This window comes from Propithecus coquereli, unplaced genomic scaffold, assembly GCF_000956105.1.
Source record: "Propithecus coquereli isolate 6110/MARCELLA unplaced genomic scaffold, Pcoq_1.0 Scaffold98, whole genome shotgun sequence".
NCBI classification, from domain to species: Eukaryota; Metazoa; Chordata; class Mammalia; order Primates; family Indriidae; genus Propithecus; species Propithecus coquereli.
The window spans coordinates 6,024,445-6,051,382 of NW_012156173.1; the positions used below are offsets into that span (position 1 = coordinate 6,024,445).

General features: G+C 39.2%; 1 protein-coding gene and 1 pseudogene across 5 annotated transcripts in view; one reads left to right on the forward strand and one right to left on the reverse strand.

Annotated features, from left to right (window-relative positions):
- BCLAF1 (BCL2-associated transcription factor 1) overlaps nucleotides 1-11,291 on the reverse strand; it is a 32,650-nt gene extending 21,359 nt beyond the window's left edge. For all 5 annotated transcript variants that reach the window (XR_001138349.1, XR_001138350.1, XR_001138351.1 and 2 more), the window contains exons 1-3: nucleotides 11,139-11,291; nucleotides 3,917-4,014; nucleotides 988-1,101 (exon numbers count right to left, since the gene is read on the reverse strand). Coding sequence is in view for 2 of the 5 variants with exons in the window: in XM_012665223.1 (XP_012520677.1) it covers nucleotides 988-1,091 (104 nt within the window). In the remaining 3 variants the exon portion in view is untranslated. The remainder of the gene's footprint in view (nucleotides 1-987; nucleotides 1,102-3,916; nucleotides 4,015-11,138) is intronic.
- Nucleotides 10,258-26,938, forward strand: part of LOC105827161 — a 27,612-nt pseudogene continuing 10,931 nt past the window's right edge.

Consider the following 26,938-nt stretch of genomic DNA (forward strand, 5'->3'; position numbering starts at 1 on the left):
CCCAGGCTGGAACACAGTGGTGGGATCATAGCTCACTGCAGCCTCAAACTCCTGGGCTCCAGTGATCCTCTTGCCTCAGCCTTCTGAGTAGCTGGGACTTCATACAGGCATGCACCACCACGCCTGGCTAATTAATAATTCTTAATGAGATTAGTCTCTTTCATTTTCAACTTCTGGTTTCTATTTTCTATGCTAAGTATGTATCAATATTTGAAGAAAAATGACCGGTTAATCATTTTAAATAAAAAAATTATTCTTTTGTTAGAATTCAAAGAATCAGAGTCAAAAGTGAGAAACTATTAAATATGCAGAGATCGTTTACTGTCAAATAATTTTGTCTTACCACTATACTAATGAGGATCAAGTAATTCTTATATTCTCCAATTTATCTCTTGACATTATATATACAACAAAATCCACCATATTTTAGCATGGTACAGAAAAATTTGAGATCTAGAGTCAGACTATTTCAATCCATGCTCTGCTATTTACTAGATTGTAACTTGGACAATTCTCAATTCTCCAACTCTTAAAATAAGGATAATAGATCCATCTCACAGGATTGAGGTTTTTTTGTTTTGTTTTTGAGACAGTGTCAGAGACTCACTGTTGCCCAGGTTGGAATGCAATGGCATGATCACAGCTCACTGCAGCCTTGAACTCCTCAAACGATCTTCCCACATCAGCCTCCTGAGTAGCTAGGACTACAGGTACCCAGTTAATTTTTTAAATTTCTTTGCAGAGACAGGGTCTCCCTACATTGCCCAGGCTGGTCTCAAATTTATGGCCTCAAGTAATCCTCCGAGTATCAGCCTCCCAAAGTGCAGGGATTACAGGCCTGAACCACCATACTGGGCCCATTTCACAGGGTTGTTTGAGAATAAAATATATTAATGGGTTTAGCACTGTGTCTGTATATATTAGACACTCAACAAATATTAGCTGATATTACCATTACTAAAAGAATTTAAAAGCACATTAATTCACCTGTATCGCTTCTTTCTAGAATGTGATCTTGATCTTGATCGAGAACTAGACTGTGATCTCGACTTTGATCTTGAAGAATGTGATCTAGAATTGGAGCGACCCATTTCCCTTCTCCTAGTCAAATGAAAGAGCAAAAAAGGTTAAAATCAGAATGACTGAAGAAGTTTCATATTTACTTATTTTCAGATACAAATTGAATTTTTAAAGTTTCTCAAAGGATATTATTCATCATTATCACTCTTTCAAATGAGCATTTAGAAAACAAGTCAATTATCCCTGACTACAACTGTTTTCAGGTATTTTATGCTGAAGACATAACAGAAGATTTCTATGGACTCCCCCACCTATGTGCCTCAATCCAAAAAGGCAGCAGCTGCAGAAGCCAGAAAGAACAATGATAGCAGACTGCAGCAGCATGTTAGATGCTATTCCATGCCCAATACAAATGCCTACCTCTCCTGTAAAAAAGATAAACGGTATTAGAGTATTACAGATAAGGAACCTGAAATAAAGACAATATAAGTGGCACAGTACTAAAGAAAAATAAACCTACCAGACTGTCATCATAGTGCTTTATAACCTTGAAATGGGGCTAAGTTGACCACTCCATATACACAATACTGCCTGGAGTGGTACTGAATAGTCTCCTAGTAGAATAAAGGTCAACTAAGTCTCTGAATAGCTGGAGCCATGGCTCTGCTCTCAGTAGTCCTGACTTCAGAATAAGAGTGGACTTATGTGATAATGCCTAGTTCACCCTGTAGCTTTCTGGTAAGAAGATAAAAAAGGATAAAAGATAAAGAAATTGGAGAGATTACTGCAAAAAAGAGATGTTAGAACTACAGAAAATAACAAAACCTGGGCACCAGTATTTTAACTTTTCCAAACACTACGTGGTATCTAATGCTACAATCAGACCTCATTGGGTACAGAAATCGGTAACTATTAGAACTGATTTATCAGACCTACTCTTCACAGAATTAAAAAAATATATACAAGTATAGCAAATCACTGCATGTACATCCCAAATGTCACATTTTCAACTTTTCAATGATTTGTGAGACTATACAGTCTTAGCCTTCCCAAGCTAATTTTTACTATACACAACTATTTCCAAATTTCTACTCACTCACTCAGAGTAAGTAATCATTTCCATAAAAATCAACTTACTACTAACAGCCTGCAATTCTCATACATTTAAATCACATCTCCTGCAACCAAATATCTTTGAAGGCACTTATTTTACCTACTTAGACTTTGTTCAGTATAATAAAATAGTATTTAGTGATAAGATGAGTTGAATCTTATCAGAAAAGGCAATGATAATGTCTGCATATTTCCTCCTCAAAGAACATACATAACAAATTCAAGATGTTTGAGATAAATATTTATTTCAAAATAAAACATAACTATCCTCTAATAGACAGACTATCACCTTTGTCTTCTACTCTTACTCTTCTTCTCAATCCCAAGTGAGCAAGAAATACACAAAGACAGAAGTAAAATATAGGTTCAGGGTTCAAAAAGGTAGAGTAAGAATTCCACCACACATATGAAGTAAGTTTAGCATTAACACAGGGAGCTGATACCTGGTAGAACACAAGACAAATTTGGTTTAGCAAATTTTGTCATTTTATTTGACAACATAATGAAATTAGTAAAACTCACATTTACAGTCTGTAAAATAAGGTATCTAGAATTGGGAATTGTGACACTCTATTGCTATTTGATTTCAAAATACTGCCCCTCCCAAACTTTTTAAAGAACATAAATATGTAATTTATATTCATTATGATCAGATTTAACCCAATAAATTGATATTTATCCCACTCTGAGATAATTAGACACACTATAAGAAATAAGAAACCAGAGCTGCAAACGATTTGCAATCCCAGCAATAAGGCAAAATTCATTTTCATTGTATTAATCAGTAAGTAAAAGAAACACTTCCGATTTATTAAGAGCTAAAGGTACTGTGCTATGCATACATCTCTAGAATCTCTGTTCTTAGTTCTTGAGGCTTTTTGGATGACAATTTCTATTAAGTGAATCAGGAATTTGGTAGGCTTTTCCAGTCCCCAGGATGCAGCATATGAGCCCAACAGGTATTTAATAAATAACTGTTGAATGACTGCATTTCCCAGAACTTGGATACTTTTTAAAGCAGCACGATAAAGGTTTGAGTTTTGCTTTGTTTTTTAATAGCCACACCTGAAACTTCAAAATGCGTGGTAAGAAAGCATACCTATCAAATAGTTAGCAATCCAAAATAAATTTGGATATGTTTTTTCTGCCCTCCTGCAAAAATATACTTGGAAAAAAGAGGCTAAGAATATGGCCTCTGCATTTAGAATACCTGGATTCAAATCCAAGCTAAGAAACTTCCTTGGTTGTGTGACACTGGGCAAATTCCTTCATGTCTCTGAGCCTCAGTTTCCACAACTATAAAATGAAGAAAGCTGACGGTACCTACTTACACAGAATTATAGAGGACTGAATGCATTGATACATGTAATTCATTTAATATAACGTTTGGCACATAAAAAGCACTCAGTTTGAATTACCTTAACACCAAGGTAGGGGGAAAAAATTAAGTTATGAAACTCCTCTTATTTACATTAGGGAAGATGGGTTAAGTAGCAGGGTTTTTTGTTTTATTTTTAAATAGCTTTGTGTATGTCCTAAGCTTTTGGTAGATGCGTTTATAGAAGTAGAAGCAGATATACAACCTAAAAGCAGGAAAAATAAAAAGAATTCTTTTCCTAAAACTTAACACATGACTTACTTCACACTGGACACCAATAAACAAACAAAAAAAAAAGCTTCAGAACACATCACTTTTAATCATCCCAACTCAATCATCATTTCAGTAGTCACATTTTCTCAAATTAAGTACAAACTGAAAGCTAGAAAAATGAATGCCATTTACCTTGGGTTTATGCAGGATCAAGAAGTGAAGTCTTTGAGACACTGTAAGAGTCTTCCTGAAGAGAACGTTCTGAGAAATTAAACTCTAAATTCAAATTCCTAGCAAAGATAAAAAATATGAATTTGATTCATGGTAAATTAAATATCCACTGTTTACAATGTATATATTGGGCAAGCAATGAAGCTATTCAAGGCACTTACGATTTCAAGGAAGGGGTAACTGCTTTAGAAAATAGTAAACTTTTAACCATAAAAGCTAAAACTCAACTTTTCTTTTTAATCACAATGCAGTAGTGCATCACGAAACTGACAGTATCTTAACTTTTTAATTCCTGAATTCTAATTTCAGCAATTTGGGCTTTATAAAACATAAGATAGCCGGGCGCGGTGGCTCACACCTGTAATCCTAGCACTCTGGGAGGCCGAGGCGGGTGGATCGCTCAAGGTCAGGAGTTCGAGACCAGCCTGAGCAAGAGTGAGACTCCGTCTCTACTAAAAAATAGAAAGAAATTATCTGGACAACTAAAAATATATATATAGAAAAAAATTAGCCGGGCATGGTGGCACATGCCTGTAGTCCCAGCTACTCGGGAGGCTGAGGCAGTAGGATTGCTTGAGCCCAGGAGTTTGAGGTTGCTGTGACCTAGGCTGGCACCACGGCACTCATTCTAGCCCGGGCAACAGAGTGAGACTCTGTCTCCAGAGGAAAAAAAAAAAAAAAGCAAAAACAGAAGATACGTGTCATTCCATCAGCAAATTCCAAAGTAATAGCTAACATAATGCCGCTTCAGTATAATCAAAACATATCATGTGGCCAGGCCCCATGGCTCAAGCCTCAAGTTCCAACTATTTGGGAGTCTGAGGTGGGAGTATTGTTTTGAGCCCAGGAGTTCAAGGCTGCAGTGTGCGCAATAATCATGCCTGTAAATACCCATCGCACTCCAGCACGGGGAACACAGTGAGATCCCATCTCAAAAAAAAAAGAAAAGAAAATATGTATACTGTAGTTAACATATTTGTAATGCTCTAGTTTATAACACCTAAAATATGACAGTTCACTTTAATGCTCTGCTACTTATTCTCTCTTGGCACATCCTTTCATATAATTTAGTTTCATTTAAAACTGATTTTTAAAAATTCACAGTTAACTCTAAACTCTGTGCCCAAAAGCATTTTGAGACATGTACATTCAAATAAAAGGTCAGCAATGAAACAAATACCTATGGAAAGTCAACTTATTATTACTATGCAAATTTAAATTTTGCACAATATTAAATAGCAATAGCAAAAAGGTTAGCCTCATGAATAATATTCACTGATTATCAATTATGTGCAACAAAAACCATCAGGAGAGTAGAAACTAAAGAATACAAAATTAATATATGCCAGCTCTCAAAGAATTCATCAACAAGTTTAAATGAAAAAACATACATTAAAATCAAAATCTATGAATCTTACCAAAAGATCTAATTTTAAAAAATGCAGTAAGATTGGAAACAGAAAGAAGAAATGCTAAGATTAAACTGGTGAATAAAGAACAGTGTCCCCTAAATACCCATGGCCCTACAACTGGGGAGATTAAAAAAGACTTGAGCTGGGAGGCCAAGGCAGGAGGACTGCTTGAGCTCAGGAGTTCAAGACCAGCGTGAACAAGAGTGAGATCCCATCGCTACTAAAAAACAGGAAAATTAGCCCCAGCATGCGCCTGTAGTCCCAGCTACTCCAAGAGGCTGAGGCAAGGAGATCGCTTGAGCCCAGGAGTTTGAGGCTGTGGTGAGCTGCGATGATGCCACTGGCACTCTACCCAAGGCAACAGAGTGAGACTTTGTCTCAAAAAATAATAAATAAATAAATAAATAAGACTTGAGGTTCAGGTTAGAAAGAGGAATAGCACCTAGTAATAAGGGAAACACAATAAAAAGTAGCAAAAAAAAAAAAAAAAGCCAAGTAGTCTAGGGTACAGAAACAAAAGGATTTTTAAAGAGCATCCAAGTTTAGTTTTTAAAATATCAAAACCCCCAAGTGGGCAGAGAAAAAAATGCCAATCTTCTAAACTGGTGCACTGTTATGAAACTTTATTCTGACCTAGAAGTCACTACTACTGATTCACTGCTGGAAATGATACAAGGCTCATTTTAGCTAACACTTCCCCTTAAAAATTCCAAAAGGCTAATTTTAATTTCTATATATCCAGAGAATAATCAACTGCCAAATCTCTTTACTCCAAGTCATGATGTTTTGAAGTTCCATGAAAATATACACTAGAAATGAAAAACTTAGGGAAGAGGAAAGAAACGTAGGCTGTTAGAGCAACGGGTATATATTCTTATTCACAATCTATAAATACATTCAAGTATCCACGCCAAGAGAACTCTAATGATATGTAAAATGTGACACATGTTAGTTGGTATCAAAGACTATGATCAGCTCAGCTAATTTTTTTTAATAAAGGAAACTCTATGTATAAAGCACTATGCTAGGTATTACAGGAGACATGACTAAGTAAGAGGTCCTTGCCCTCCAAAAACCATCTAGAACAGATATTAGCAACAAATATTAATAGTAAATAAACATCTAACGATGTGCCAAAAACTGTGCTGCACAGCAACTAACGCCTGTAATCCCAGCACTTTGGGAGACTGAGGCAAGAGGATCACTTGAGGCCAGGAGTTGGATACTAGCCTGGGCAACATAGCGAGACCCCATCTCTACAAAAAATTTTAAATGTTAGCCAGGCATGGTGGCTCACACCTGTAGTCCTAACTATTCAGGAGGCTGAGGCAAGAGAACCACGTGTGCAAGGGAGTGCAAGGTTGTAGCGAGCCATGATTACGCCATTGCCCTCCAGCTTTGGCAAGAGTGAGGCTATGTTTCAAAAAAAATAATAAAAAATAAAATCATCTCACTTGACCCTGATAATCTCATGAGCTACATATTAATCTCATTTTAAAATGAAGAGAACTCTAAGCTTTCAGAATTAAGCTGAATTTACTAAGTGCCTTACATGCCAGGCACTATTATTCTAGTGTTGGGAATACAGCATTTCAGGAAAGACATTAAGTTCCCTACTCTCTTGGAGCTTCCAATGAGGGGAAGACAGAAAACAAGAAAACACCAAATATTGACAAATACCACACTGGACAGGGAGGAAAAAGGACAAGTTGATGTGTTAGGAGAAGGCAGGGAGGGGGACTACTTAGGTGGGTCCTTGGGCCCTCTTTAAGGAGGTAACATTTGCCTAAAGACAAGGAACACTGCAAAGATCCACAGAGGGAAGAGCATTCTAGGTGGAGGACACAAGCTTAGCAAGTTCAGGACACAAAGACCAGTGAGTAAGAAGGTTGAGGCACTGTGATCAAGGAGCTGAGAGTATGAGATGAAGCAAAAGCAGACAGAATGGACCACAGTAAGTATGCCAGAAAAAGAAGTCCGGATTTTACTCTAACTCTAACGGGAAATCCAGGAAGGATTTGCTCATGGGAGTCACACCATCTGATTTACAGTTTAAGATGGCTGATACAGAAGATAAACAGCAATGGGGGAAAAAAGGCAAATACAGGATCTGGTTTGTAAGTACGGTCAACATGACTTGCTTATACATAGATTGCTGGTGGTGTGAAGCAGAGAGGAAAAGAAAAATCAATAGTGCCCCTAGGTTTGGGATTAAGCATATGGGAGAAGAGCCAAGTATGAAGAAGAAAACAAGAGAATGTGCTTGCCCTTTTCATGTCCATAAAGTGTAAATGTTTCATCCAAAATTTGACTGAAATTTCCTAATTCCAACTCCTGTGCTGTCTTCCAACGCCCCAAAATATACCTGACAGGGCCAAAACCCAAACATGGAATTCAAAAATGCCAAATTAATCTTCCCTTTATCACAACCAAGATCACTTACTAACAGATTCCACTTCTAAATAGGGAATAAATTGCCTCTTACATACCTTTATGCAGTCGATTCACCAACCAACAAGGAACACATGATAAAATAAATCAGGCTTTATTTTTTTATATAAAGTTGTAAAATATCTTAATGGATACTATTTTTTATGGAATAATACATAACGACCAGCTAGAAAACAATTGATCAAAGCAAAGAAACCAAGCTCAACAAAATATTCGAGATAAAGCCACCTAAAATGGATTTTTCCTTTTTAAAGACACGGGGTCTTGCTCTGTTACCCAGGCTGGAGTGCAGTGGCACGATCGATCATATCATAGCTCACTGACTCTTGGACTCAAGTGATCCTCCTGGCTCAGCCTTCCAAGTAGCTAGGATGACAGGCACCCACCACCATGCCCGGCTAAATTGTTTTCTAAATTATTTTCAGAGAAAGGGTCTCACTATGTTGCCCAGGCTGCTCTCAAACTCCTGGCCTCAAGTGATCCCACTGCCCAGGCCTCCCAAAATGCTTGGATTACAGACATGAGCTACCATGTCTGGCCCAAAATGGATTCTTTTAGGTTACCACTTCAAGCATACTTGAGCCAAGGCTTCATTTTAGCAGACTCAAAGAGTTTGATCCCCAAACTGTTGTTAACAAATTACTGTTATTCGCAGTTTTTAAAATTCTAAAAACAATAGCTCATGACTATTATTCCAGTAGACTAGATTCAAGTCCTGGGTCAACCGTTAAGTAGCTGCCCAACACTGGACAAGTTCAGCTTTAATTTCTACATATGTAAAATAAGGCTACTGATGGTACTTACAGGTTATGTGAACTGATGAATGTAAACAGCTTAATGTTTGACACATGACATGCAACCTAGCATCCTAGCTGATGCTTATTATTGGTAAACCTTGTTTGTGGCAGTCTAAGTTCACTTCAAATGATTCTTGCATGTAATGTTACTCTGATACAGCATTAATCAGCATTATATAAAAGTCTTTCCAGAAATACTTATTAAAATGTCTGAAATTCTGCTTTAAAATACTCTACGAAAGCCAGGCCAGTGGCACACACCTGTAGCCTACTGAGGAGGCTAAGGCCGGAGGATCACTTGGGCCCAAGAGTTCGAGTTCAACCTGGGCAACATAGTGAAACTCCATTTCTTAAAATAAAAACAATAATAATAATATTATTAAACAAGATTGGTACATCGCTAGTAATTAAATCTAGATGATGAGAACATGGCAGGAGCTCACTACACTATTCTACTTTTGTGCTTGAAAATTTCCATAATTAAAAGCTTTAAAAAAAAAAAAGAACAGTTTAGTCACAAAACGTTCTTAGTCCAGTTGTTTTTGCTAAAAGGAGCAGGAACTGAGAATCAGAATATCTGCATTCTAGACCAGGTTGTACCACTCCCTGGTTTAAATAAATTCATATCCTACAAGTATAATCTAAATATTTATACTTACTACCCAGAGATGTTGGTACTCTTGATTCCCTTATCTACTTACTTGTTAAATAACAAATCACTGTAAATTACACAGTGACTGTAGTTTCTGAACTCCCTAATCTAAGCTCTAGAAGAACTGAGAAAACTTTCTCCATTTCTACAAGTCTTCTCATCACACAGTTAACCTAATACAGCTTGCTGTCCACAAAAGTTGTTTAATAAATTCAACTAGACCTGAGCCTACTAGTGGGTAGTACTTTTTACAGATCTGTCACCAAGTCCTAAAATACTATTGTTCTTCAAAGTCAAGAATGGGCTCGAGCTAACATCTCCTTTGCTACCATTTTGATTATCTAAATTAAGGGAGATTCTGGTGTTTATCACCATGTAACGGTGAAAGTGGGAAATTCTTAAAACAAGATGCTACAAGCCATCAGTAGATAGGCTTTAGGTTGATTAGCATGAGCTACTTTAAACACACAATTCCTCCCATCAAATTATTTACCTTGAATTGTTTAGGATCACATAAAAACGCAAATAAACTTGTAGCAGTTTTTCCTATGTAAAGGTTCTTTATTGTCTAAACAGTAGCCTAACCTTTCCAACAACTAGAGTCAAAATGGAATGAGAATTCACACGAGGAACAAGAAATTGTTTTGCTTTTTAATACCAAAAAATTTAAAAGACTGCTGCAACAGGATACCAGTCTGAGTACTTAAATCTTTTTTCATTAGTGTTAGCCACATTTGCTTTCAACTTTAGTCTTAATTTTTTCCAATTTTAAGACACTGTAAAAAAAAGTTTCATGTAGAAAGTAGTGCTGGTACTGTTGCTGCTGCATTCTAAAGAGATAAATCAAGTCAATTTATAGATTTAAAATGAAGGCAAAGTTCGTAACCTCAATTCACCATTCTCATCCCATTTATCCCACCAGCTGTCTACCTATCATGGATGCAACATTTCTCACACAACTTAATGAGCTAAATTACTTGCTCAAAATACATGGCTTCGCTCGTAGTAATCGAGCACTTCAGCCCCGGGGTGGCAGGGCCACTCTTAGGCCATGGGCTAAAACTCGATTTTTATGCCAGTCAACACTCACTGGGCACCAACAACTATAATCGGGAGTGCGCGTTCGCTTCAAAACAGTGGGTTGCCAAAGGGACCAAGATCATCAACCCTGGAGAAAAAAAACATTCCTGCAACACCAAGGTCCGAAGGCGGGTGCCAGGGCCAGTTACGAGGGACATAACAGGATCCCAAAACCGAGTAACAAAAATGAGGCGAAAACCGACGGGTACTCTGAAGCTTGTTTAGGATTTAAAGGGTATAAGGCTTAAAGACGACGCGAAAAGAGGTCGACCTACCCAATGCACTTTGCTGCAGGTCACAGTTATTTTATCAAAGCCCCAAAACGGCCGGGAAGAAAGGTAGCGCCACCAGCCAATGAGAGGCGGACACAAGTTGCACCTCTGGCGGCAGCGGGCGCCGTGGGCGGGGAAAAGAGAAAGGAACAAGCGCGCGTGCGCGGAGCGTTCACTCGGGCGCGCGCAGGGGTCCGGACCGAAGGAATGGGGGAAGGGTTGAAGAGGGAGATATGCGCACGCGCACGGGAGGCCGCGCGGTCTCTGGGTCTCGAGCCAGGTTCGCAACCGCGCGCGCACACCGTTCGCACTGCTCACCCCAACCCCCCACCTTATCGGTCCGCAGTGCCTCGAAAACCTGAGGGAAGCTGACGGAAAATCACATAAATAACGGCGGAGGGTTTCCTGGGTTCTTCCTATCGCTACCAACCCGTCACCACCCACAAAAGAGTCAACAATATTGGCCCGTCCTCGGTATTCACTGCCCTTTAAGTAATTTGAACGAGACGTAAGGCCTACCTGACACACCAAACACGGTTCCCAGGACTTATCTCCGTTGTAACTACACAGCGGCCATTTCCCGACTCGAGAACGAGAGGAAAACCATAGAGGTACCTTCGACGCGCTAGCTCCTCTCCGTCACTTCCGATAGGGGCGGGGCCTCAGTGCCGCTAAATATCTGGGCAAGCCCCGCCCACCCTTCCGCCCTAGACCGGCTCCCTGGCCGCTATTAAGATGTTGCCTGAGGCTTTCTGGGAAGTCTCGTGGTGGGTCTCGCGCGAAGATTAGCGGCTCCGCCCTCCCGCCAGTAGCGACCCCCTAGGCCCGGGTGGCGGTAGAAAGCGGGGCAGGTGTTTTGCTTGGCCTTAAGTTATCCTGGCCGCGGTTTGGGTTTTGCCTGGTTTTGAGGGGACACTCTAGACCTCATCATCGTCCCTACTTTTTACGGCAGTTAGCTCGTCTGGGACATTTTTTCTGTGGGGCCGGCTCAAACCAGGACAAAAATAAAAAGAATCTCACAGTGAGGAAACGACACTGAAGGCAAGAGGCAACAGTGATCGTAGACTCGCGGCTCCCTCCGCCGGAAGCGCTGCATTTCTTCCTCTTGGACGCCTAGCTGCAGACTAGGAAATGTCGCTTTTGCTTTGCTGTTAAATGTGCCAAACGCACTTGGTTGAAAGATTGCCCCTGTCTGAATCCCTTTCCTGAGTGGCCTCTGATCGACTCAGAGTTCACGCCGCAGCAGTCGGAAGCCGCTTAGGCTGTCTGGGAGGTTTGCGCCATAGGAAGCTGCTTCCCTTGAGACGTTGTTAAAGCAGTTCCACTTAAGCGCGTCAGCGGAACGTTGGCATAAGCATAAAAATAAAGAACAGAAGTAGTTAAGCTTTCAGCCTGCAACAAAGATTTCATGCCGGCCCAGGAACACAACAGACCTACATAGCTTGGTCCGCCAAAATTATAAATCACATTTGATTTGAACAGAATTTCAAATAAGAGCCTTAGCACATTTTCTATTAATACTGATCTGAGCTGCACCTTCCTTAAGGCCTAAAAGTGTTATTACTTTGATGTTTAGGGACGTTAACTACCTTGAAGAATTTAAAAGTTGTAATTAGCAAACCAGTCTTCTGTCAGTCAGTTAGATCTAGTACTGGGTCCTGGCTGTGAATTTAACACTGTGCTTAGGACATTCTCTCCTCAATCCGATTTACAGCTCAACTAGGAAAAGTACCTCATTTTCATGGAGTGAATCCTAGGTTTTCTTTTATTGTGCAGTCTGCCCCTCACCCCATTACCACCTTCAGGATGTGGAAGCAGGAATCTTTGGCCCATATTGTGCACTGATAGGTCCCAAGCATTTAGTAGATGCTCAGTAAATACTTGGTGAGTAAGTGAACTATATTAAAAGAAAAAAACTAACCATTAATGGCTCAATACAACCCTGCTATCCTGCATGTTTTGGGGGGGAATCCTTCAGGGCTAATAGCTCTTATCCATTTATTCAAAGCACACCAAAATATAACTGGAGTGTCTTGCGGGCTAGGATATTATCTTAAACCTTCCTCTGCAATTCTATTGCAAATGCGTTGAAAATGAAATCATCTTTCTAAGATAATATGACTGTGATTTCAAATAACTTGAGGTAATAACAAAGGAGGAGACACATTGGAACAAACCTTTTAATAAACGGAAATGATCCAGACTTCTTTTGAACTACGTCCATTTGATATGTGATAACTTTCTTTTACCAGTCTCTAAAGTTGGAGGTTTTTGAATTTGAATGATGTTTTATGCACAACGTATTGTCTTATTCTCAAAACCTGAAATTCCACCATTACTGATCCATACTTTGTAATGAAAATTGTTTCCTATTAAAATACAAATAACATTGAAAAGAGCATAGGAAAAAAATCAAGAGCCTATGTAACAAATGGACATTGCATAAAAATAGAATATTGGCCAGGCAAGGTGGCTTATGCCAGTAATCCCAACACTTTGGGAGGCTCAGGCAGGAGGATAGCTTAAGGCCAAGAGTTCAAGACCAGCCTGGGCAACATAGCAAGACCCTCTCTCTACAGAAAATTTTTTAAATATTAGCCAGGCATGGTGATGTGCACCTGTAGTCCCAGCTACTCTGGAGGCTGAGGTGGGAGGATCAATTGAGCCCAGGAGTTGGAGGCTGCAATGAGCTATGATCATGCCACCGTACTCCAGCCTGGGCAACAGAGTAAGACTCTGTTTCCAAAAAAAATAAAAATAAAAAATGATCCCTAGAAGAAACATAAATTGTAAACAAATGACCAACCTTGCTAATAAGATACAAAAAGAATGCTAAGATAATATTTTACACCTAATAAATCATTAAACTAATTTTAATTTATAGGTCACTGACAGTTTATCATGAATATGTTTATAAAACTCTTTCCTGAGAAGTACTGTGTTTGTTTTGGTTTGAAATAATTGAAAGAGAGAATTGGAGAAGACTAGATATTTGAAAGAACAAGGACAAGAATATAGGAGTAAGAATGAAGTTGGAAGTCTAGACTACTAAGACAAGCTCCCTCACTCTACTAGTTTGGTTTAGTTTAGTTTGTTTGTCTTTTTAGGCTGAATAACATCTGAACTCATTTCCTATTTGGAGAAACTGAAGCTAAGTGAGTATCTGGAGTCTCACTCTTCCCATTCCCTGAGAATAGTGGTATTGGGACCCCGACAGTAGTAGTGAGAAGCAGTTCACAGAGGAAATGAAGCCAACCAAGATTCCCTAACTAGAGTGCTGGTGGCATGGCAGTAGTTTGGCTGTAGTTCCAGTTGCTTGGCCTCCATTCGCTCCTATCCTTCCCTAGGCTTTGCATTGATTCCTTTTTTTTTTTAATTTTAGTTGTGACATTAATAAAATATGTATTGATACTTTGAGTTAGCTGATACCCTTCCAGCAAATTTCTTTTCTGGGTGAGTCAGAGTTAGTTTCTATTAGTCACAAAGAACTCTGAATTCCATGTCACAGTTTTGAGTAGAAGCAGGTCCTATTTATGAGTACAGTTTTCCAAAGGGTCTGGCATTTTTCCAAATCTGAACCAATGAAATAAACAGTTCCTCTAGTCTAATCTATTTCATTTCCTACTGGTGAACACAAATTGACTAGGGTTTTATTCCCCACGTAATCTATCCTCTTTTACCTACTAAGGATGTAGAATGTTTTATTTTATTTAAAATATTTTATTTTAATTTTTTTAATTTTAATTTTATTTAATTTTGTTGGTTTAAAATTACCAAAATTATTTATTTAAGAATTATGTATTACAGTGTTGTTCCTTAATATTGATCTGTCCATTTTGAAAACGATAATCAAAATCTCAAAATGTGACTATTAACTATTTTTACTAAGTCCTACCATGATTAATGTGCTTTTCCAGAAAGCTTATCACAATAAATGGAACATTTCTTTCAAAGTTTTCATAAGAAATCTTTGCCCCCAAATCATGCCAGCTTCCTATTTAATGTAACCACTAAAGAACAGAGAGAAAGGCTGGGCGCGGTGGCTCACGCCTGTAATCCTAGCTCTCTGGGAGGCCGAGGTGGGCGGATTGTTTGAGCTCTGAGAGTTCGAGACCAACCTGAGCAAGAGCGAGACCCCACCTCTACTAAAATTAGAAAGAAATTAATCGGCCAACTAAAAATATATAGAAAAAATTAGCCGGGCATGGTGGCGCATGCCTGTAGTCCCAGCTACTCGGGAGGCTGAGGCAGTAGGATTGCTTGAGCCCAGGAGTTTGAGGTTGCTGTGAGCTAAGATGACGCCACGGCACTCTAGCCCGGGCAACACAGTGAGACTCTGTCTCAAAAAAAAAAAAAAAAAAAAAACCAGAGAGAAAAACCCCCTAAAATGAAGCAACAGACTTATGATTAGATTCCACCCCTGAAATCTTTTCTTCCTTAAAAGAGGTTATACGAGCAACAGAACACCTCCCTCTTTTAAAGCTGTTACCAGTTGCAAACATATATGTCTGACTGCCCCCTATAAAGTCTAAATGCTTAGTTTTACCCAAACAATTAAATAATTTATCTCACAGAGGGCTGAAACCATGCAAGCAAAGGGCTGCAACCAATTGTGCTATCCAGAGGTAGTAAAGTATAGAGGATGGAGTATGGGCAATAACTTTTTGCTCTCCAGATGTCTTGGGTGCTGAAATTTCAGCCTGATTGCTTATTTTGGAAAAAAAAAAACTAAAAATTAAGCCTGGCTAGAGAAGGAGTTACCATTGTTATTGTCAAGCCCTAATACTGATTTTTCTCAAAGTGTAATGCAAGATCCACCTCATGAGAATAACCAGGGTTGTTTATTTTAAAAGAGTCTCATTACACACTTATTGAGGCAGAATCTATGGGGGTAGGCCTACACACTAACGTTTGAGAACTACTGATTTGTCGAATACCTATAATATTCTAGGTATTATAGGACTACAAAACAGGACAAGAGATCACTGCTGCTTCTCTGTTGGGACTCAAAAATCTAGCAAAGATAGGGTATTAACTCCCAAAACGAAGGGCACAAAAAGACAGCTACATGGGAGCAAATGCAAATGGTGAAAGAGGGAAGAAGTAGCCTTTAAAGAATGAATGGGATTTCACCTGTCATCATTCATTTATGTATTCAACAAATATGCATGAATGATGTGCCATTGACAGATACGGAGCCAGGTGCTTGGAATGGAGCAGTGATAAAGGCTTAAAGCTGACACTGCTGACGAGAAGGCTGCCCCTCTGTGAGGGAGACAGAAGGCACATAAACAGACACAATACTTAGGAAGTCTGATATCCATAAGGAAATGACAGAGTCAAAGAGGAAGACCTACGTTAGAGAAGGTGCTTTAGCAGGGAAAGCCCTCGTCAGGATATGAGATTTAGGGGAAGTCGTGAAAGGTAAAAAGTAGGGAAAATAGAAGGAAGAGCATTCTAGGTAGAGGGACTGACCTGTACAAAATCCTCGGGGCAGAAAATTGCTGGTCATTTATGGAACTGAAAGAGTAGCAGTGGGCACAATGAATCAGGAGGGAGATGGTTCAAGGTAAGGGTAAAGGTATAGGCAGGGGTGGGACATGCAAAGCCTCTCAACTATATAAGGGGTTTGTATTTCATACCAACTGCAATGGAAAGTTTTTGAAAGGTTTTAATCAGTGGAATGACATAATCTGTTAATATTTGAAAAAGATCATTCAGGTCGCTATGTGAGAAATGGATTGACAATGAACAGGGAGACCAGCTAGGAGGCTGTTTTAGTAGTTTAGGGAAGATAACATGATCATGATGAGAAAGGAAAAATGTAGATAATTGCAAACATATTTTGGAAATGAGATTGACGGGTCTTGCTGATGGATTAAATTAGGAGTTTAAAGAAAATGAGAAAATAATGTTGCTACTTAGGTTTTGGCGTAGGTAGATTTTGATATCCTTATAATAATCAGGTAGATTGGAGAGAATGATAGGGAGGGAAAGAATGAAACAGATTGGGAAAAGGGAAGGAAATCAGGAATTCCATTTTGAGTATGTTAGATTTGATATGTGCGTGTGAAACTTTTAAGTGGAGAGGCAAAGTATAAAGTTGAATGTGTGGATGTACAGTTTTGTGGAGAATTCTAGCCTGAAGATAAAACAAAAAGATGATATTTAAAATTACAACATGAAAAATATAGGGAGATAAGAGAAGACAGCCCAGAACTGAACCGTAAGGAATCCCCAACATTTAGAGATTTGTTAAAAGAGAAGGAGCTAGTAAAGGAGACAGAGGAAGAACAGCCAGTGAGATAGGAAATGAGTGAAAATCAAGTGTATTGGTTATCTATCTCTGCATAACAAATGTCCCCAAAATTTAGCAGCTAAAACAAAATATTTATTATTTCTCAGCTTCTGTGGGTCAAGAATCTGGGAGTGATCATCTGGGTGGTTCTGGCTTAGGGACTCTCATGAAGTTGTGGTCAAGCTGTCAGCTGGAACTGCGGTCATCTGAACTCTGCAGGATTCACTCCGAGATCATTCATGTGGTTGTTTGCAGGCTTTAGTTGCTTATGGACTGTTGGCTGGAGACCTCAATTCTTCACTACATGGACCTCTCGATAGGATGCCTGAGTGTCCCCATGGTATGGTAGACAGCTTCCCCCAGAGTGAATGACTCGTGAGAAGGAGAGAGAGCCCAAGACAGAAGCTGCAGTCGTTTATAACCTAATCTCAGCAGTGACATATCTTCACTTTTGTTGTATTTTATTTGTCACGCAGACCAACCCTCAGTATGATGTGGAAGGGAACTACACAAGGGTGTGAATACCAGGGTGTGGAGATCATTGGGCTATTGGAGGCTGGCTACCACACCGAGAGAGGCAAGTATTTCAAGTGTGTGAAGTCAAAAAGACAAGGACAGAATAAACTTATATGCAGTTTGGTCTGCAAGAAACACTAAGGGAGTACAATAACTGCACCCCGCTGACCGAGGCTGGGTAGGAATACTTAAAGACATAAACACCTCGAACACCCACCAGCTACTTGATTTCACACCCATCAATTACGGATAACTCTCCCTCTACCTCTTCACAACAGCTCACAGTCCACAACCCTTCTGACACTCACTTCCTCAAGTAAACTTAAAATAAAATATTTTAAGATAAAATATTTTATTCCTTGCCTTATCTTCCTTATAGAAAAAAAAGAAAAACATTGTGTTTATTGTAGTATTTATGTATTTCAAAACTATTTAATGTATGTAAAACTCTACCATTTTTATTAGGTTCCTGTGGTTTTTTTTTATTTTTAACCAGTGAAGTTTTTGAGTGTTATGCCCCCACTCCATTTTCCCCATAAGCCCTGTCGTTTTTATTGTATAGTACAATGATTTTTATGAACATATATGTTGTATTATAGCAGAACTGACTATATAACATCCAATACATAGTCCCAATTTTAAAAGTAAGGAAATTGAAGCATGAAGAGGCGCAGTATCTTGCCAAAGTCACATGGCTGTTAAGCAAGGAGCTGAGATTTATCAACAGTCAGTCTGGCTCTAAAGATCACCCTCTTTCCTCAGCAGTATTGACCCACAGATGCACCAATAATAGAGGAAATATTAGATCAACCTTACATGTTGTTTTTAGTTTTTATTTTTTTGTCAATAAGTTTTCAATTTTATTATATGAAATTATTATGTATTTACCAATAGAAATAGAATAAATTGCTTTCTATGTATATAGTCACTTCCACTAGTTAAGCAAATACAGTATTATTTCCTTCAAATATATGATAATCACTTTCACACTTCTGGTAAACAAATGAACAAACAAAAAAAGGTATCTAGCTTAAACATGACTCCAAAGCTAACAGATACTTCTAGATCTCAGCAACTATAGTATTTTTTTATTTTTTTGAGACAAGGTCTCACTCTGTCACCCAGGCTAGAATGCAGTGGCTTCATCATAGCTCACTGCAGCCTCAAACTCCTGGGCTCCAGTGATTCTCCTGCCTCAGCTTCCTGAGTAGCTGGGACTGCAGGTGGCTATACAACAGAACAAGAGGAGCGGAAAAGAAAGCAGAATTAGACACGATAATCTTTCTCACTGGCTGAGTCAGTTATAAACATATAAATTACCTTCATGGAAGGCATATGCCCTCCCACCTTCCAAAGAAAAGCAACTGTGTTACCATCAGGAAGGTGATCGAATTTTGAAAAGCTAGATAAATTGTGATGCCATATTTCAATCTGTTATTCTGCACATTTTTCATCAAGATAGAAAATAAATCACCAATACCACACCTGAACCCTCTATGCTTCTCCAAACATTTGGTCATGCTCTGTTTATGAAAATGCCTGGATCTTGCCTCATAAAACTAAAGGGATTTCAGGAGAAAATACCTGAGAGGGGAATAATCCTTAGCCTAGGCTAAAAAGTTACAGGGAGTCTTAAGATAAATCCAGGTCATGAGCAAAACTCTAGACATCTTTGGAAATGGCTTGTCCTTTCCAGTATAAGTTATATGATCTTACACAGGATCATAATAATTTTACCTTGAACATTACCTTGGATGTTCTACGAGCATTATTGGTGGCCCAACAGTTTGATTCTCCATCCTATAGCCATTCAAAAAGAAAACTGCATTAGAATTCTCTATTAATAATGAATTAGTGAAAAATTATGTAATGAGAATACACATATATAATCTTTCTGCAACTGATTTCAGTGTAGCATAAATTTTTTTCTTTTTTTTTCATGAAAAGGACTCAGTCTTCTCTTAACTACTTTATCTTATTTCTAATAAATCTAAGTTACATGTTCAGCATCTATTTATTTACCATAGAAACAAAATGTTGTACTTTAAAGAATTGTTGTACAATAAAGAATTGTTTATAGCATATTTCACTGAATCTAAAAGCCAAGATGTAAGAAGCACTATTTTTTTAGTACCAGTAAGAGAAAAAAATCTTGCCTATTAATAGTGTTCATCAATTATTAGATACATCTGTTTCAGAGTTGTTAAAATTTGCAAAAGTATGCATCATAAAAATAATGAAATATGATATTTCATTATATCATAAAGTTGATTTAATTTTTAGTGTCCCTATAACAACTACAGCATTATAGTAGAACATTCTCATAACAAATTTATCGTGAATTTGCTGCAGTTTATGTTTCTTTAATTTAGAAGAACTTTTCCATCTAAGTTAAAACGTAGAAGACATTCCAATTAAGTATTACTGCTTTAGTAAATGTTACTTAAAAAAGAAAACGAGTGAAAGAAGTGAGCCAAGGAAAAATTACATGAACCGTGGAAGCAAGCAAACAGATAAGTTAACCTTAAAATAATCAGAAAATCATCAACTCATGCCTTGGAAATGGTTAAGAGGTAAACAACAATAAACAAAACAGTTACAAAATTAAGAAAACTGATCTTATTTAAATGACTTTTATTTAGAGAGAGAGCGAGAAAGAGAGAAAGAGAGAGAGAGAGAGAAAGAGACGGGGGGAGAGAGAGACTCTTCAAGCCAAAAAATAATAAGGGAAGTTACTTTAAAATATTTGAAGAAATTAAGTGATTAGCTTTTCCTTGCTTCTCAAGAAAAGTAAAAAAAGAGCCTGGGCAACATAGCAAGAAGTCTCTTAAAAATAAAAAAAAAATTAACTGGGCACAGTGACTCCTACCTGTATTCCCAGCAACTCAGGAGGCTGAGATAGGAGGATTTCTTGAGATCAAGAATTCAAGACCAGCCTGGGTGATATAGCAAGAACTTGTCTCAAAAAAATTAAATAAAGAAAGAAAGAAATAAAAGTGAAAAAGGGTCAATTCAAAGAGCAAATAGAATTATTTTTGGCATTAAGGATTGGGAGATGGGTTGACAGAAATGGAGGTAAATGGAAATGACATCTGTTGAATACCTACTTATATGCCCTATACTGTGATAGTCACATTTTGTTCAATATTCACAAGCAATCCTCAAAGAAATGTAATTGTCATCTCCATTTTATTGATGAGAGAACATTTTTCAGGATTAAAAAATTCAACCAACAGCTAATAAATTTTAAATCTAGGGCTTTGCCTCAAAGTTAAAATTAACTCAGAGTTTAATTCAAAGACTATGTCTTTTCTACTACTTTTTGGTTGAGAATTTGCAACATTGGAGCAGGAGATTGTAAACTCCATCCTTCTGGATGTGTTTGAGGTTAGGTTAAAAAACACTCTTTGGTAATATTTTGTAAAGCAATTAGAATGGTTGCCTTCAAATTACCAGGCAACTCTAACCTATGTAAACTTACAGCATGAATTGTACCTGCATTTGAATAGAATACAGAGAATGGTGGTTGAGTTCCAAAGGTCTGGATTTTCCCCTTGTAGCTGAAGATCACGTGCTCACTTACCGGTTTCTTTGAAAATAACCTGTCTCTCTGAAGGGTAGGTAGGTCAGTATTTGTGGGTTGTCGATAGGAGCTTTCATCATGTTCATTTTACCCCTTATCCTCTTCAACATCAACATATTGATGTAATAGACTGGAGCAATGGTATGAGTTCGACCCTAGAAAGGCAAAGGTTTTATGATTTCTCAGTTGCTAGTTTTACAGGAAAAAACCCAAAAAACCATAGAGCAAAAATAATGTAGGTTTGGTCCCAGTGAACATTACAAAGAAATAAAATACAATAATAACAAAGCTTCTTTGAAAAACTCTGTGACGACAAGGTGGTCTCTTTTAGTTGATCTGTTACTTGATCCAAGACAAAAATGCATAAAAAAATCCTAGCTGGGCATGGTGTTATACGTCTATCATCCCAGCTGCTCGGAAGGCTGAGGTAGGAGGATCACTTGAGCCCAGGAGTTTGGGGCTGTAGTGTTCATGATGGTGCCTGTGAATAACCACTACGCTCCAGCCTGGGCAACACAGTAAGACCCTGTCTCTTAAAAAAAAAATATCCTGGCCTGCCGTGGTAGCGCATGCCTGTAATCCCAGCACTTTGGGAGACCAAGGCAGGAGGATTGCTTGAGGCCTGGAGTTCAGACCAGCCTGGGCAACATAGCAAGACCCCATCTCTACAAAAAAATTTATAAATTAGCCAGGTGTGGTGGCACACACCTGTAATCCCAGCTACTCAGGAGGCTAAGGCAAGAGTATTGCTTGAGCCCAGGAGTTTGAGGTTCCAGTGAACCGTGATGTTTTCATAATTGTGTTCAATATAATTTGCTTCCTTTATGATTTTATTATTTTATACATTTGAAAACATTGTTCTTAGAAGGGATCCAGATGGTTCTTCAGTGTGCCAAAGACTCTGTGATACAAATAAGAATAACCCTACCTATTGCCTCATTGTTGCCATATACTTGCTGGCAAAAGGACGAAAGAACTTGGAGGAGGAATATCTGTTTTTCATATCCTTGGCCCAGAAGTAGCAGACATTTAATATCACATTTTATTGGTATGAACTAGTCACATGGACACATCTTGATACAGTGAGGACTGGGAAACCTAGTTCCTGGGTAAACTGCCATTGGCTAGCCATTGTTCAATATAATGGATATTTTAATGAATAGTGCCAGAGCAGATGCCCAAAATATTAAGAAAGGCAATGAAACTAAAACCTGCCAGAATATAATCTTAAAGTCCTTTTGGAAAATAAACACAAAGAGTCAAATGAAAGAAGCAGATAGTGATGGCATAAAAAAATTGGTCAAGTAATTTTTATTCCAAATGATAAAACATCTGTAGATCTGAAGATATGGAGAACTGATTTGGATCTAGCATTTAGGGAAGAAAATCAGAAATTTAATTCTTCTTTCATCTTCTGTAATAAACATTGTGAGGTCATGCATATACAATCTTAATTTTCCAAAAGTCACTGAAGAAAGAATGGCATAAGATCATTGTTGTTTACTTATTCATTTATTCAATAAACATTTGCTGAGTGTCTGCTATGTAACAGGGACTATATCAAGTACCGGGGAAAATGAGACTACCAAAAATATGATAAGTCCTGCAATGGACTGAACGTATCTTCCCCCAAATTCCTGTGTTGAAACCCTAATCCCAATGCGATAGTATTTGGAGGAAGGGGATCTGGGACGTAATTAGGCTATGAGGGTGGGGCACTGATGAGAGGGATTAGTGCCCTTGTAAGAACAGCCTAGAGAGCCAGCTAGCTGTCTTTCTACCACAAGAGGATACAACAAGAAGTTAGCAGTCTTGCAACCCAGAAAAAGACTCTCATCAGAACCCGACCATGCCAGCACCCTGATCTTCGATTTCCAGCCTCTAGAACAGAGAGAAATACATTTCTGTTGTTTCTAATCTACCCAGTGTATGGCAATTCATTCTAGCAACCCGAACTGACAAAATCAACCTGTTTCCAGAGATCTTATGATGAGGGAAATGGCTCAGCTTAGTAAATCCGTACAGTGTTCTCTACTAAGTTCTGTGACGTACATAACCACAGGGTGCTAAAAACAATGTGCTAACAGCAAAATAATTCACAATTACTTTTTTTTTTTTTTTTGAGCACAGTGTCACTCTGTCGCCCTGGCTAGAGTACAGTGGTGTCATCACAACTCACTGCGACCGTCCTGGGCTCAAGCGATTCTCCTTCTTCAGCCTCCTGAGTACCTGAGACTACAGGTGCTCCACCACATCTGGCTAATTTTTTCTATTTTTAGTAGAGACAGGGTCTCGCTCTTGCTCAGGCTGGTCTTGAACCCCTGACCACAAGCGATTCTCCCGCCTTGGCCTCCCCGAGTGCTAGGATTACAGGCATGAGCCACTACACCCAGCCCACAATTATTTTTTTTTATTTCATTCCTTGGGCTAAAAAGATGAAATTAAATTGATGTCAGGCTCCAGTTGTTAAATAGGGTAGGATTCCAATGGGGATAATTTTTTATGCCTCTCAGGATCCACGAATCCATGAAGTAAAGCTGTCCTGCAGTGCTCACAGTTAGCTTTCAGAAAAGAAGATCCTAGTCCTCTGCTGTTGGGGTAATGGCAAGAAAGAATACTTGAAAGTCTGCCATGTAGTCCCATAGATGCAGTGCCATGTGAAAAAATTAGTTACCCTATGCTCCCGCCAATGTTGACAGGCTGGTTGATGACTAATGACTCCTGGAGAAAATCAAGACACGTAAGCTGGGCTGCCAGTAGTCGTCAGATGTCTTTGAGAAGATTCAGCAAACCTACCCTTTCCTTGGATTGTGGCAGCCCCATACTCAGACATGTGGCTTGATGAGCAGGTGAGCAGGGTGCAGCCTGGATTTTGGCCCCATTTGAGCCTTTGGCTGTACATTCCGGTGCAGCAGAGGCTCTGCTGGAAGTTCCTTGACAAGTAACACCTCTCCCCACTGCGCCCTTCCTTCTGAACCTACCGTTTTGTTACCCTTTTCGCAGCAACGTGGAGTTTCCAGGACCATGTCATTCTCCCTGCTTGGCCAACAGGGTTATGCAAGAATTATATTCAGTTTTATAATGTTGAAAATTCATTATTCACTCAACAAATATTTATTGATAACTTATTTCCTTGGTGCTTTTGAAGAAATGAGATTTTATGCATTTATGACAGATAAATGATAGGAAGTTGTCTCACTGAAACACAGGGTCCTATCCAGTAACTTCAATAATATAATCTGCATTTCACTGAAATATCAGTCTCTGTCATTACATATTTCAGAAAAAATAAGGGAATGAGCAAATGATTATTCCAGTTCTATTTAACGAAATATACAATTTTCAAGAGTTGGACTTCAAAAAGGTCTGATTGACTCTTAGGAATGATACTAATGCTGGCATTAGAATGATACTAATGATACTAATGCTGGCATTCTGCCCAGTTGATAGTATTTTGCCTCTGTGATAGACAATCCATACCCGCCTTTCAATACACAATTTAAAGCAGTGGTTCTCGAGCCTGGTGTTTTAACATACTGGTGAGTTGCATTCAGTTGTACAGAATTTCGAATGCAACTTATTACCAACTGAGACACCCCTTCCTCCTTCTTCCACGAGAAGCACTACCATTCATCCCAAGTAGTTCTAATAGAGCAAACGGTCCTTAGACTGGCAGCAGCAGCCTCACCTGGAGACTTGTTAGAAATGCAAGTTCTCAGGCTCCATTATAGAACTACTGAATCAGAAACTCTGCGATGAGGCCTGGAACTCCATGGTTGAACACTCCTTCAGGTGGTTGTAATGTACACTCAAGTTTAAGAAGCACTGTAATAGACCCATTAATGGTTGATTCAATGCCGTTATATTGTAAATAAAGGTAGGAAAGAATCGAATATTTCTTAACACAATAGGCCGGGGCTATCATTTCACAGATAGGATCATAGTCATGTTAACAGGAGGGGTATGATGAAACTGACAATGGAAAAAATTAATACTTGCAGTGGCAGTTGTGTGTCCCTATGAAACTTGAGGCAGGGAGGCCTCAAGGATTGGCTACAGCCCCCACTGGAGGAAAGATTGGAATCTGAGCACCTACCGTCCTCCCCTCCTTTCTCCTCTTCCCTTCAGAGCCAATGAAGCACGGAAAGGGGAAAGTCACTCTTGGCACCCACCAGGGTTTAGAGGTAATGACATAAGAAGAAATCTATACCAGGAAGTTCTCCAGTAAGGAGAGGAAGAGGGAGGGTGTGGGCCACCAGATAGCAGAGCTTGAGAAGAGCTTAAGGGGTTATGGGCAAGAGATTGGGTGCTGGGCAGGAGGAGATTCAAGAGAGACTTCTGAAGCAAAGTAGGAAACCCTCAAAGACCTGAGGGAGTTTTGCCTACCCATGTAGTTAAAGTCACAAATCCCAGTTCATTCTAATTTATGCAGCTTTAGGGATGATTTTACAGTAAAAGCAAACTGCTTAGAATGTCATCGTAGTTCATTCTGGGAAGACAGGTGAGGCAGGATTCCATCCTGGGAAGACAGCTCCACTTTTGGTCAGGCAGGCCTTTCTTACTTTCACACCTCAAGTTAAAAACTTACCAGCTAACTAACCCAGAGGGCCTGCAGACAGTTGCCTCTCATTGACTATTGTCCAGCAATGCGTCTTTGTTCTCTGTGAAGTGGAATAAATGGAGCGCTGTCCTGCGCCCTTGCCAGCTGACCGCTCAATAGTCCTGTTGTCGCAGGGCTCAGCCCCTCCTACTGTGCAGAGTAATGTGCTATAGAGTCTAGCGGCAGCTCATGGTGGGACTGAGCACTCTGGAAAAGAGGTGTGGCCTCGTTTTTGTAATTTTTGTCAGGTCAGACTTTCTTAGGACTAGAATGAGGTAAAGGATGTTGAAAATTCCAAAAAAGATAATATTCACACATAAGGTTAATTCCAGGCTAGATGTTGCCTTAAACCAGGGCTTGGCAAACTGTGGCCCATGGGCCCAATTTAGCCCGCAGCTGCTTTTTGTAAATAAAGTTTTATTGGAACACAACCAGGTGCGTTCATTTGCATACAATACATGTCTGCTTTTGTTGTGCAACAGCAGAACTCTGTAGTTACAATAGAGAATGTATGGCCCACAAAAGCCTGAAATATGTACTATCTCTGGCCTTTGCTGGCCCCGCCTTAGACTCAGCTCTAACCCTTGAGTCTTGGAAGTCTCCACAGGCCTCCACTTTCAGGGCTGTTATGTCAATGCAAGGACCTTAGTTATATATACTACTGTTATCTGCCAGTAAATCCCTAAATTTTCATCAAAATAAGTAGAATATGAATATCTACCTCTCCTTGCTTCCTATTTGCTTTTTCTTTACTTCAAAAATACATGTAATGTTCACTTTCCAAAAAAAAAAAAAGATATTTTCTACCCCCTTGCCTCCTTCCAACAATGGCTCTGCCTTCTACTTGGCACCTCAGGTGATGGTTTCTTTTTTTTTTTGAGACAGGGTTTCACTTTGTCACCCAGGCTGAAGTGCAGTGGTGTGATCACAGCTCACTACAGCCTCAAACTCCCGCCTCAGCTTCCTGAGTAGCTGGGACTACAGGTACACAGCACCATGCCCAGCTATTTTTTTTTTTTTTAATTTTTTGTAGAAACGGATCTTGCTATGTTGCCCAGGCTGGTCTCAAACTCCTAGCCTCAAGTGATCCCTCTGCCTCAGCCTCCCAAAGTGTTGGGATTACAGGCGTGAGCCACCACACCCAGCCTCAGCTGATGGTTTCTTAACTACTCATGCTAGGTGCTCATTTGGTGTCCATCTCAAAGTGACTTACCCATTTTCCTCGTCCTCAGCGACTGACAATCAAAATATTTTTAAAAAGCAGTGGCCTGTGGCACCAACTAGCCAGCCACAATAAAGATCTGTAGGTGTCCCAGCCCCCA